General features: G+C 36.8%; 1 protein-coding gene across 1 annotated transcript in view; it reads right to left on the bottom strand.

The window, feature by feature from the left end:
* Nucleotides 1-13,869, bottom strand: part of cdh22 (cadherin 22) — a 78,826-nt gene that overhangs the window by 58,282 nt on the left and 6,675 nt on the right. The window contains exon 2 of the mRNA XM_014995016.2: nucleotides 3,819-4,113. Coding sequence (XP_014850502.2) covers nucleotides 3,819-4,113 — 295 coding nt within the window. The remainder of the gene's footprint in view (nucleotides 1-3,818; nucleotides 4,114-13,869) is intronic.

Here is a 13,869-nt window from a genome sequence, read left to right as displayed (position 1 = left end):
AGTAAATAGAAATCCTTCTAATACTAAAAGTTATGGAACTTTTTAATTTTGCATCTTGTCCTAGTGTGTGGCATTAAGTAGCCTTCATAATGCAGTTGGGTCCAAAGGGATGGCTCAGGGCTTTTTGCCAAAGATAGATTGGATCTTATTCATAATAGAAGAATGTGTGTTTAAATGGACAGACCTGTACTCTTACCATTATCTCATAAATGAAAATGAGGCAACATTAACTTTTAACATTGTGGATGATTTGCATTAATGATGGATCCATTATTTGAAATTAAATAAGAATTGAACAGACAGAGAAATAAAACCATTAAGTTGTAAGTAAGTAGTATCATTCAACATATTCAGCAATGGATATATTTTGATATTGTAATATTATTCATCTGTGATCTTTATGTATACACGAATGTAAATGTAACAAAGTGGTAAAATGTTGAGTCAAAAGCGCCATTAGGAGTAAATTTAGATCACATATTTGACACAAAAGTAGATTATTTAAAAGATCTCTGATACTCCTCCCATTGGGCCTTCATTCAGGTAGTACTTACAATAATCCACTGAAGCATTGGACACTGCTTTTAACCTCATACTTTGTTGGATTCCACTAATTAATTGCAAACACTCATTTATCCTCCAGCAGTAATCAGCACCCTTTTTTCTGGTTGATGAATTGATGAATAGCAAAAATGTACAAAACTTAATACTTCAGAGTAAATCAAACTGGATCTTAGTTGCTTGTTGAGAAATAAAAACACATCAAACTGAGAAATGTTATTTCTTGTAAATAACAAATCTTACTGTAAACCACCAAAACACCTTAATTTACACATGACAGTGATTGCGACTGTCATTAAACATTTAAAAAGATGTTAATAAATTAAATAAAAATAAGCCAAACATATATATATATATATATTTATTTATTTATTTATTTATTTATTTATTTATTTTTTTTTCTTCTTAGCAACCACTATCTTTTTGTTTTTCAAGAATATTATTTTTTTTTCTTTTAGGTCAGTGAAGGCATTCCCCTTGACACAACCCCAACTCATCAAAACAACCAGAATCCTAACCTCCTAAAGTGTCTTTGCTGGGCTAATAATGAGAGGTTAAGGGTGAAAGGAACCTGGCCAAAGTCTTTATTGCAGATTTAAGTTTTAATCAGGGAATCTCATCTCATGTGGATAACATTGCTGCACATTACTTACTCTATCCCACTAATGCAGAGAGAAAACATAATGCGCACAATTGTTATTTATGTAAAAATGCTGAACAGGCAGATAGTCAAAGAGACAGAAAGCCTGTGTGAAAAGGGACAGACAGAATCGAGGTCTTTGACGCCATGACTAAGAATGGCATAGGAAGACATGACAGGAGTGATAAGTAAAGATGAATATGCCCCAGGCAGCTGACTGCTGATTACTTTCCTACTATTACAGCCTTGTGTGTTTCAAGACAATTTGCCTATACAGTTGGCTGTAAAACAGCATAGTGTGCAAATCCCTGGTGTGGCTAATGCTCACAACCTGCTTCAAATCACAGCATAAAATGCAACCCTGCTTCACATCACAGGAGCCGTGTTCAAAATTACATTATAAAAAACTGCTGATTCCAACGGGGTTTCAAGCATATCGTGGGTTCATGCAAGAAAAGAACAAAATCGTGAATACACAACGTGTTACTAAGCTTTTACACCCTCCTCATTTCACGAAGTCAAAAATCATCTGCAAACACACAAAACAAACTACAAAAACAGTGACAACTGGAATAAATTTTAGAGAAACTGTGGATGATGCTAAGACATTTGCTAAATGTAAACAAGCTTATTAATAAATCACAATAAAACCATTACACCTTAAGAATGCATATTTTCCTTTATGGAGGCAAAACCACATTCACAGTTTACTGTTCAGTCAACATGAAAATATTTTTTTCTTCACTGTTTTCACAAGAAATATTTACCCACTTTGTTTTTGGAAAACAGAATAACATTACAGACTGAATATCAGTATAGAGATCAGAAGGAATCCACTCATGTCCATCAACACTACCAATGCTTACTGCAGGCACAGCAACACTGCTCATGGGTTTTGAATTGTATTTTGTGAGGAAAAGTATCACTATTGGCAAAATACTATACTGGTCCTCCTAAATACAACATTTGGTAGTCAGTCAGAGCCTCCGTTTCAACACCACAGACTTCCCCAGAGCTGGGAAGTGTCATCCCTCAACAGTGGAAGCACACTGTCTGGTCCCCCTTTTTAAGCATTTGGTCCACCATGATGATTTGCCTCTCCACAAGTACTAAGACAAGTACTAGTAAACATTGTCTAGCCAGGAATTTATTCTTTTTCTTCTTCACTTTTTTTATTGTCTTTGTCCTTGTGACTTTATTGTAGACACGTCAAAAAAATAAAAAATATCACTAGCTTTACTGATGTTCAGTAATGCAGAACTGAAGCAAAGACTGGCAGGGCAGAAGAATGCTTGACTAAGCACTTAATGTTATCTCATTAGGCGAATACAGCACAATCATGTTTAAAACATGAACTGCACACCTACTTAGTGCGTAATTTGACTGAAGCGAGACAGGGTCAAACAAAGGTGGAAGGGTCATGGCAATTAAAAGTGCATTAACTGCTATTAACTAAGTAAAGCCTCTGTTAGTCCATGTTTCTCTTTCGCAACAGGCCTCCTTTGTCTGCTTAAAGAGGGCTGCACAGTTTTCAGAACTCTGTTTTTCTTTCTTCAGTTTATTTTTACTTCACCTTTTTTTCGGCCTATCTTATTGCCTCTCTCTCTCAGTCATGATAACACATACTCACTCTTCCACCCCATTCAGTTTTGGAGCACACTGTCGGCAGAAAATGCCCATGGTTTGGATCATGCTGAGGAAGCAGGAATTAATTCCAATCAGGCTTGAATAGGGTAAAACTCATTCCATTTTGCAGCACTCCTGTAGTCATTCAAACAAAAATGTGCCCCCTGTTTACTGAACCTCTACTGCATGTGAATAAACACAGACACACACACGCACACACGCAAAGTCACACACAACATGCTGATCACACATGGTTTTGTGATATCGCTTGGCAGCCAAACAGAATTTTGTTTATTAAACATCAGCTGTTTTTGACATTAATGCCATGCTAATGAAGCCTCATACACCCTACTTTCACCTTTCTTTTCCATTCCACTGAGAATTTGAGGCAGCCATGGGGTTCTGCTAATAAGGTTGCTAACAATAAGAACATGTTTGTCAGGATTAGCAGTATTGTGTCACTGTTAAAAGCTTTACCAGTAGGGTTTACTGTCACAATCATCTGCTTTTCTCCAAGCACCTCTCTTGTACTTTATGTACCTCCCCCCGAACCCTCTTGCTCAACATCATTTTCCTAAAAACATTTCTTTTGTCAGAACAAACCCCGAATCTCATCAGGTTTTTCGTCTTTGCTTCTTTTACTTACCAGCTCTGTCACACTAAGTTTCAGTTTCATTCTTGCCAACAGATTAAAGCTGTATGTCACTTTGCACAGTTTACTTAAATTCAATTCTACTTTCTAACATGTCATCTCCTTTGATGTTCAATTATACTGTAGGAGGAACTGTGGCCTCTAGAGACCTTTCAGGGTTTCTTTGATCAAAGGAAGTAGCATTACAGTATACACACCTCTAATGCAGAGTTTAAATAGAGGTTATATAACCAAAATCTCTACACACCATAGACAGCTTGAAGCCATTCTGTGTTCAAAGCCTCAAATATCTTATTCAGAGGACACTTCCCTAACTGTGCAGCAAGACGTGTAGCTTACCTGTAGGTGACAGTTCTGCCACACTGCCGATGTAGGGGCCTTCCAAGAATTGGGGCTCGCTGTCATTGATGTCCTGGACCTTGATGACAAACTCGGACTCCGGTTCCAGAGGGGCATTGGTGAGACGGTCTCGGGCCTGAGCTCGAAGCGTGTAAAAAGCCTTCTCCTCTCGGTCCAGTCTCTCTGTAGCATGTATGTCCCCTGTAAGCTCGTCGATGATGAAGATAGAGCCTGCCCCCTCTCCTGAGATGGTGTACTTGATATTGCCCTCACCTTCATCTGAGTCTGTATGGATCTGAAATTGGATACAGATGTAATTCAATGCAAATTAAGGCTCAAAACAGGAGAAACCCTACAGAGTTTGTTTCAGTGCAACACCACAATTTCAAAGTAGTTTAGTTATTTACTTATTTAAAGAAATAACCAGAAATAGGACAGCATAAAAACAAAAACACCACATCAGACAGAGCAGACTCAGGGTGTCATAGTGGTTCTGTTTGATATATATATATATGGATTTTGTTTCCTGCTAACCAATGATCTGATCGTAATTCATTTACCCATGAGTTAATTAGCCTTTTTCTGTATTTTATTTCACGTACATGTATTGTTATTTCACACCATCTTCTGTCTAAGCATATATATAACCTGTCATTTACTACTTCATATGAGTTTGTTTTTCTCTGTAGTTAAGTACCGTCCATTTACAACTTGACTATAATCTTATTTCCTGAATATTTGTTACATCATATTGTAATCTATTGTAATTCCGATTCCTTTTGGAACCTGTGGCCAGAATGTGACCCCTGAACAACAACAACAAAAAATTACTTTGACTAACCTCCAGTTGATACACTATTTATAGCAATCAAATAACTCCAATTCCTTATTGTAACCTCTAAGTTGATGACAACATTACTTTGATTTATTGGTTGTCAATGCTGGTACAAAATGTCTACATGGTACTTATGAATTGATTTATCACTGATGAGGAAAATGGAAACATGAAATAGCAAACTGACAAGCCCCCACATATTAGATCACTAAGGCAGTGACAGTAAAAATGTAGGGGGTACATGGATTGATGAAGACCTCTGTGATAAAGAGCTAGGTGAATTTATTTGGTTGAACTGCAGCATATTCAAGTCATGCAGGCTCGCTGAAGAGCACATTTTAATCTGAAGGTATCTTACATAACCTATCAACTGTTTGATTTAAGACATCTATGTAACAGTCAAATGCTGTTTGAATATAAGATGGTGTGTGCTCTATAAATCTCTCTTATGCTCTTGTGGTGAAAAGTAGTGCTAAAACATGGCATATAAGCAAAATTATATCTTAGTACAGCTAAAAAAATATATCATGAAAGAGTAAAAAAAAAACATTTTCAATCATTTCATAAAACTAAACTCATACAATAGATTCATTAAACATACAGTTAAATATTCCAAGCATTCATTTTTAATGAGTATGACTTCGACATAATGAAAATTCAAAATTCAGTATTTCAGAAAATTTGAATAATATGAGTAAATCATATAAACAATAAGTCTAGGGAAAAGCATGATAGGAAACTTTGCATTAACAAATAGTTCAGCTACAGCCTTGAGAAGATGGTCAGGGTGATCCGTTCAAAAATCTGCATAAGTTTCATAAGGAGTGAACCGAGGCAGGAGAAAGAGCATCAAGAACAACTGTGCACCAACAAACCATGCATATAAAACAAGTGAGATAAAAGATAAAAAAAAAAAAAAAAAAAACTGAATAAGAATACAAAGCTCTAATTTAATTATCTGTGTGGTATGAGCAGTTAATACATAAAATGGTAAACTTAAAATGTGGTACAGCTACTGCAAAGGTTTGGTCAACTTTATTTTTCCAGCTTGTTCTGTTTTTAAAATGTGTTAAACTCTTCCATATATTAACATCTTTTTTTGTACAGATAAATCAGCAAGAATGGAGATTAAGTGTATTTTTCCTTTTGAGGATTAGTTGCTGCAAAGTGCATTTACAACTGCTAAAATATTTTTTGCAAGTAGCTTTTTTGGTTAGTTTGTGGCCTGTCTGTTTGCAAACACCAGACAGACTGTTAGATTGTTTGTCAAACAAATTACATTTAGTCATCAAATGAGGCCAAAGGAAATTAGAATGCAGGAGGTATTTCATCAATTCCCTTATCTTTTTCTCTAAATGGAACTGTATATTTAGGTCTGCTTCCCTTTCTTTTTACAAACTGTCATCATTGCACCTGATGAAGACTCTATTTTAATTCAAATTTACACCTCGCTTGTACAATGCACCCTTCACAGGATGTGACTCTCAAATTAGGGAATCAAAGTCTGTTCAAAGATTGTAAAAGGAAGAGACAGAGAGGCGCCAGGGCTGAAAAGTGAACCTAAGCGACCTCCAATAAATCAAAGCGTTGTTCCTCCTTGTGATTTGAAGACATTCCTGGCGTAGTGGTAAGAGGAGCATCAGTCCCTCATCCCAACATCCCCTTTGGCTCTTTAGTGGGCACTCTGGACATGCTTTTCTCTCACTCTCATTCACCTTCTATCTGTAATCATAATTCAAAGCTGTCCTTGCAATGTAACTATAGTTCAATCCACTGAGGAAACCATGGGAGAAGGGAAATTGCCCTGTCCTCCTGGTTAATATTTTATAAAGGCTTAATTAAATACAGACTTCTAATACCCTTCCAGGGATTTTCATTTAGTATTTGTCGTAAAACTGCAAAATAACGCATGCCTGTACCCTGATATTGCCTCCCTCATCCATTTTCTCCCACATTCTTTTGTCTGTCTGTTTTTGCCCTCTCTCACCATTGTGAATCATCTGGAAGAGAAATACAAGAACAGTCGGGGAAAAATATACTGCTGGGTACTTTGAGGTATCAATATTTCAGTTAGGATAATAAAAAAAGTTTCATTGGTCCAGACTCAGAGATATCCAATAAAAGTGAGCTTACTCCTTCATCGCAGAGTTTTTTTTTTTTTTTTTCTTCCGGACACTCACTCTTACTCAGCCTTTGTTTTTCTAAATTAGATTGTGTAGAAATGTGTGTGCATTTGGGATATGTTTTCATTAAATGTTGATCCACTTGCACAAATACTAGGACTATGGAAACATCATTCTACCTACATCTGCTCCAAGTCACACACACACACAACCTACTGTGCCTGCTCATTCACAACCCCCCCCACACAAGTAAAAACATTGTGGGTTTTCCTTTCTCCTGGATTAATTTCCACCCTCAGGCTTTCTATACCCATCTTTCTGTCAGTGTATCCTCCTTGGTGTGATACAAGCTGGTAGACTAAAAAAAAAAACTAAGTTAACTTAGCTAAAGTGGACTTTGAGTACCAAAGGTCAGAATGAGAGTGCAAGTCCCTTGCACTGCAAAAACATAACCTGGGGTGCAAATATGACATAAAGAGGGGAAAAAAAGAAATATCAAGCTTTCCTTGTGCCTATCAAAGCACAAGTGTAAAAATATGTTCCCTTCCGATATTTCACATAGTTAAAATGCTTTTCCCTCCCTGATCATCAATAAATCAAATGACATCTTTTGTGTTTTAGCTTCAGATTAGCCTGACCATTTCCTTCTTAAGCAATTTTGACATATAATATATTTAACAATTGAAGGTAAAACAAGGTGCCTAGTAAACTCTTTTCATTGATTCTACAAAATGCTTTAACCCACATTTATGTAGTACAGAATGAATAGAACACACACAGAAGTGTGATTATACTGCTTGAATCCTTGAACGAAGCACTTAAGCTTTGTTTTCCAACAGAGTCGGTTTAGGATGCTGTTGTATTCTGCTTCACTCACTTCAGCAACACAGACCTCCCACCTTAACGTGATCTAACCGTTTCTTCCATCTTATTAGGATCCCACATTTCCACTCAAACACTGTGACTAACGAGAGACACTCTTTCTTCATCTCTAGCCTGTCTGTCTTCAGCAGGCTAGAGACTTTATCTGAAAAAACGGGCTACAGGTCTAAATTAAGTCAGCGCTCGAGTGTCCTGCACAGAATAGATCTGTGTGATTCTACAAAATTGCATCAACCATAGTGAAGAGAATACTCCCAAGGTGGGAAGGCTACTCTGTCTTGTTACAATACCAATGTAATCCACCTAATTCATCTTTCCTCAGTGAATTTAAAGCATATGCTTGGAGATACTGGCGTTGCCACAAATAAATGAGCAGATGGTGAGCTCTTAATAAGACCCATTGTCGTTGGTGTCAAACTTGCAATAACTTTTAGGATTTAGTGAACACAGTAATTTGAAACCAATAGGCACCTGTAATGATTGTGTCATTTTGTCTCTCTAAAATGTTTAACATTACATCCCCTGCTGTCATCTGAAACACTCCAGAAAATTACAGGTATCAACCATCACAGCCACCTAGCAAAAAGATCAGTTTGCAAAACTGAAGGGTTGTGTGTCGGGTGCGTTCACACTGCAGCCTGAAGTGACCCAATTCCAATTTTTTTGACGTAATGCGACCTGTATCCGATCTTTTTATGGCAGTGTGAACAGTACAGGTCGGATTATTTTTCGAATGTGACCCGTATCCGATACGTATCCGATTCAAATGCGACCTAACGTCCAGGTCGCCTTCATCCGAACTGAACGTCACTTATTGTCAACAAATCTCACTATTTTGTGTCCTGATTCGCGCAAGCGGAAAGAAAAACCACAACCATGATGGACAATATGAGGATTAAGTTGTTAATATGTTGCTCCGGCCGGACAACAACTTCAAATATGTAAGCTAAGCTCCACCGTTAGCCTCCATGTTTACTTCCGCAAACACTGAGCACTTCTTTTCATGGCGGTTGGCAGAGCACTGAGAACGCTGACGCTCTACTGCACATGCGGGACACTTTCAGGTCGTTTGCCCGTTCACACTGCAGAACGCATACAGGTCGCATTTACTGGCAGTGTGAACGACCCCGGCAAAAAAATCGGAATTGCCCAAAAATCGGAATTGGGTCACTTCAGGCTGCAGTGTGAACGCACCCTAAGAGCATTGTCCATCACACAGAATCACTGCAGTGGGCCTTAGCTCACAATTTACAACATAAACAACAAGCATCCTGGAGTCCAGCTGTCATCTGCAGCTGTATAGTTATTTGGGGACATATAAGCTTCTAAGTGGTAGGAAGTGCTAAACTGATTTCTGGCATAGTGTTGGATGAGGTGCCTTTACAACCGTTATAACTGACAAACTGTTAAAAAGAGATTAAGGGCTGCAGATATCAGGAATCTATACAGACTCATTTAAAGTTTTTTTTTTGACTTGTCACTGAAATGTTTTGCAGTTTTTATTATTATTATTATTATTATTATTATTATTATTATTATTATTATTATTATTATTATTGTTGTTGTTGTTTTTTGGTAGATAATACATGTAATTTCCCAGTGGGGAATCCACTGGGGTAATAGCATGAAAATCAGTGTGTCAAAAAAGCTGAGCAGAATGAGAGGGCTGCCTCGCAGCTGGGGTTCACTCTTTATTACTCCAGACCTTATTATGAAAAAAAGAAAGTTGCACTACTATCTAAACATACTGGTCAACACTTAACATGCACTAGTGAACCTGCGATTTAAAGAGTAGCGCAAGTTGTCAGTTTTTTCCCAACAAATGTTGTCCTGGAAGCCCTTGTTGCTGTCAGTTTTTGCTCTCTAAAAAAATAATGTAACTTTTGGGTCATAAAAAAGCACATTTCCAGTCTCAGCATTTTTTTTTTTTTTTTTTTTTTTTGCAGAAGTTGATGTTTATTTGTTAGGACAAAAACATTAGATCACAATAAAATTCTACTGCCAAATCGAGTAAAGTAGACTAGCGATGCATTTGTGGAGCAGGGTTTTACGTTTGCAAAGGGAATGCACTGAATCTTTAGCTTATTGAGGGTTTCAAATTGGGAGCAAATTGGCTGTCTTATATTTAAGTCTGTGTAATCAGTAGCAGGCCTGCCACATTTCACCCCAGCTTGTCAAGCTCTCTGATCTTAACAGCTTTAAAGTGTTAACAAGGTGACTGTATCAGAGATGGGCTTAGTAGGAGACAGCTATGAAGAGGAAAAGTACATACAACATGAGACAGAGACAAAGCTCGAGATGAGAGTAGTGAATAAATGACTGCCACAGCGGTGGGAAGGAAAGAAAATGAAGACAGTTGAAAAAATGTAAATGAATTGCTGGAAGCCCAGGGAAACTGAAAATCATAGGATAGAAAATGTAGGTCTAGAGATGGAAACCAGCGACATGACAAAGTAACACTGTGTTTGAAATGAGTGAAACAAACACGTAATGTTCTTCCTTTTAAATTAATAAAATAATCCTCTGTTGTTTCTCAGGTGCATTTAGGCTTATTGGTCTCTCTCTAAATTTTCATTAGGGATGAGTGTGTTTGTGTGTTCCTTGTGTCTCTGTGTTACTCTGATGGACTCAAGCTCAAAGTTGATTCAGTTCACAATCTGATTTAAAAATAAATGTCAAGTGGGTACATAAGTAAGCGAAGCTTTATTTCCATAGTACCATTCAAGATAAAGAAGTGTTTTACAATAAATTAACTGAATCCTAAAAGACAACAATGTATATATATGAATAGAAAAATTAAGAAATTGGTTTAAAAAATATGTTTTTCCTTACTTTTAAAATAACCCTCAAAGTCCACTGATCTCATGCACAGAAAATGAGAGTTTCAGAGTCTGGGCTCACTAGAAAGGATTTATCTTCTGTTTTCAACCTGGAATGGCGCACCATCAGCAAACCCTGATCACATGACCTCAGGGACCTGTCAGCGACAAAAAGGCGCAGAAATCCTCAGAAATAAACTAGCACATGTCAGTGAAGAGCTCCCCAAATCAGAAAAAAAAAAAAAGAAAAGAAAGAAATCTTGAAGTGCCATCTGAAATAAAGCAAAAGCTGAGTTACATCAAGATTGGAGTCAATTGTGAAAACAATGAGGATTTTGTTAGAAGTCTCATGAAGAAAACATGTGGATACTCTATTGCAGTAATGTAAATGTGATAAAACATAATCAAGATTATGCATTTCTATTTCAGGATGTGACACATAGTTTGGCAATAACAGAAACAGGAAAAACAGATACTTGACATGTGAATCCAAAGTAAAAGAAAGTGGGCGATTATTATTCAAATAGGCCCACATGAGAAATTTGAGACATATTATATTCAAATGTCTAATATGAAGGCCTCTCACCTGAACAGACGTTAGATGTATATTCAGTGATGTGCAGTAGCACAAAGTAGTAATGCCTTACTTTAATCCAATTACATGTTTTAAAGTAATGAGTGAAGAAAGGGGTTATTATTGCAAAAAAAGTAATTAAATTGCTGTTACCTTGTGAGCATCTTATGACAATCACACAATATGGGGGTGCAACGTCAGTGGTAACAGACAGGAGTGCAGATCAACAACAGATAACATGGAGTGTGGGAGAATGCAGGAGGAGTATGCAGCGCTTAATGCTTGGAAGAACTGAAATTTGTGCGACTCAGTGACAAAAACATTAGTGTCCACTGTATGTCTGCGTGGGAAGAAGACGTATCTGCAGCAAAAAACTCCATTTCAAATCTGAGCAAGCGCCTAGCAAGCCGCGGAAACCCCCAGGTCCCCCAACTGACTTGACCGATGCGGCTACCATGTCTAATTCCACTGGGCTAACCTCCGACAGCACCTCTCCTGCTAAACAGGTGAAAATAGATTGTTGAAATTCATTATTACTCCTCTCTGTGCTTCATCAACTAATCAAAGATGTATGCTAATAATTCAGAGGACAGTAAGGAGAGACTGATTTAAATTATTTATCTTATCACTATATTTTTAAGTCTAACAAAGGAGTCCAAACACAAACATAATTGTGTTTTATATGGTGGAATTTGTAGAAATATAGTTTGACAGAAGAGAGACTTGTTTTTTTTTTTAAATATAACATGATGTAAAAACAACAGAAGATCTTACATCATGAAAATGGACTCAATTCTCTCTTTTTACAACATAATCAGTTGCCAAGTCAACACGATTGCACCAGATTCTATTTAGGTGACTTTTGCATGTTTGTTGTTTTTACATTCTTTGTGAAATGACCTTGAATGCTATGAAAGGTACTTCTGATTGAAATTGTATATGATTATTATTATAAAACATTGTACAATACCAATGTGGAACACTGAAGAGTTTAATTTTTTTCTCTTTTCACATACTCTTTATCTTTATTACATGTGGCTGTGAGAAATTTAAACCACTCTTTCATTTTATACACCAACGGAAATAGGACTGTAGCCAAAATCAGAGCCGTAAAAGTGATACTCCATAAGTCAGGCTTATATTATTCAGAAATAAGTAGAATTTTCAGTCAGTATAAGACATGATTCCATCTGTTTCAGCTGGCTCAGATATTCAATATGGAACACAAAGGAAACTTGAGCATTGATTGCAGAGGCTGCCTTACTCTGCTCCTGCTTAGACAAAATAAGGAAATCCATGCCAGATACATGCATCAACATCAGAGTGTTGGAAGGATATAAAGGTCTTTTGAAACTGTGCACAAAAAGCTTGAACTATGCTCCTTTTTGTTGTAGGAACATAAAAGAAAATAGAGGTCTACCATATTCTGCCCATCTTGCAGAGATACAAGCAAAGACTGGTTTAGTCTTTCACAACTTTTATCAAAATAGAAGAAAAAGCCAGAGGAGACGTGGAGTGGGTCAACTATTTAAGATTATCTATGGTCTCCAGCTCTTCTATCTGCAAACAAATGTATATAACCGGTTTGTTTAATCTGTTACATACATGAAAATCTTATTTTAACAACCACTTATTTATTTTTTTAATTAAATTACAGTGTAAATTACAGTATGGCAATTTTTTAAACAATTGTCATTTGGGTCTTTGATGTGACCCAACTCCTGTAACCTGTACAGGAGTACAGGTTACAAGACATTTGTTCAACTCTTGTCCTTTATTCAGAGCAAGGCATGCTGATTTTGCATTTTGCAAGGCTAAACTTTGGCAATCACAACATATGTGTGTGTGCATAGCAGGCAAAGCTGAGTTTTCACTATGCAGATTATTTTGTTGACCAAATGAATTTGGATTTTCTTCTTACAATCTAGACTTTTTTTTACCCACATTTTCACATCAAACGGAGAAAGGCTGCTGCATCCTCTGGTCTTTCTGTGTCACGTGACCTGCTCTTTGTACTATGTTCAGTTTCCCCAGACAGCCCTCTGTGAGGGAAGGGAGGTGTGAATAATGCAGCTGTTTTCAAATTGTGTGACGTTCACTGATAAGAGATAGATTTATGAAGCAGAGAAACAACTTTTTCCATTAATTTTGTCCACACTTGATTAACTGACAATGTCAAATTTATTTTTTTAGCAAATGCCAAAGTTTACCAATTTCAAACCTATAACTGGAAATTTCAAACCAGGAGTTGGAACCGCATTAAAATATGCTATGAACTCATTATCAACAGATTATATTAAAACAGAGAGCAAACATGCTGGTGGCTAAAAGCAATCAGTGTAAAAGCAGTTCAGGAGGAGCAAAACATTGGATCTTTGCACATTGTGTCTATACCTGAACAGTCAGAGAGATTCACAAACTAGAGACAAAGCTTTGTCTGTTTTAGGTGACATGTTGTCAGAACCCTAGAGAAATGATTTTAAGGACCATTGCAAACTACTGAGACCATTTCCCTAGTAACATCCAGATCTGGCTTTGGTTGGACCTATGCAGAGGTGTAAAACACCTACTTTATCACAACATTGATTTGTTTGGATGATGATACAATGTTTGCCAATATCACAAAGTATGATACTTAATGTTTTCACTTCAATGCAATTCACAAATCTGCAATCAACAAAATGCAACAACACATACCTCTCTAACACAATCACTTGAATTTATATCAACTCACAAGAAACAACTAAAACATTATTTGACCATTTTCTTTTTAAGCTCTTACAGGCATTGAGCACTCAAAAAAAAACATGTCAAAATT

This window comes from Poecilia mexicana, unplaced genomic scaffold (genome assembly GCF_051168715.1).
Source record: "Poecilia mexicana isolate PSO_F unplaced genomic scaffold, ASM5116871v1 scaffold_5, whole genome shotgun sequence".
Classification (NCBI taxonomy): Eukaryota; Metazoa; Chordata; class Actinopteri; order Cyprinodontiformes; family Poeciliidae; genus Poecilia; species Poecilia mexicana.
Note: the sequence above shows the minus strand (reverse complement) of the source record. Positions and strands in the feature narration are given on the sequence as shown.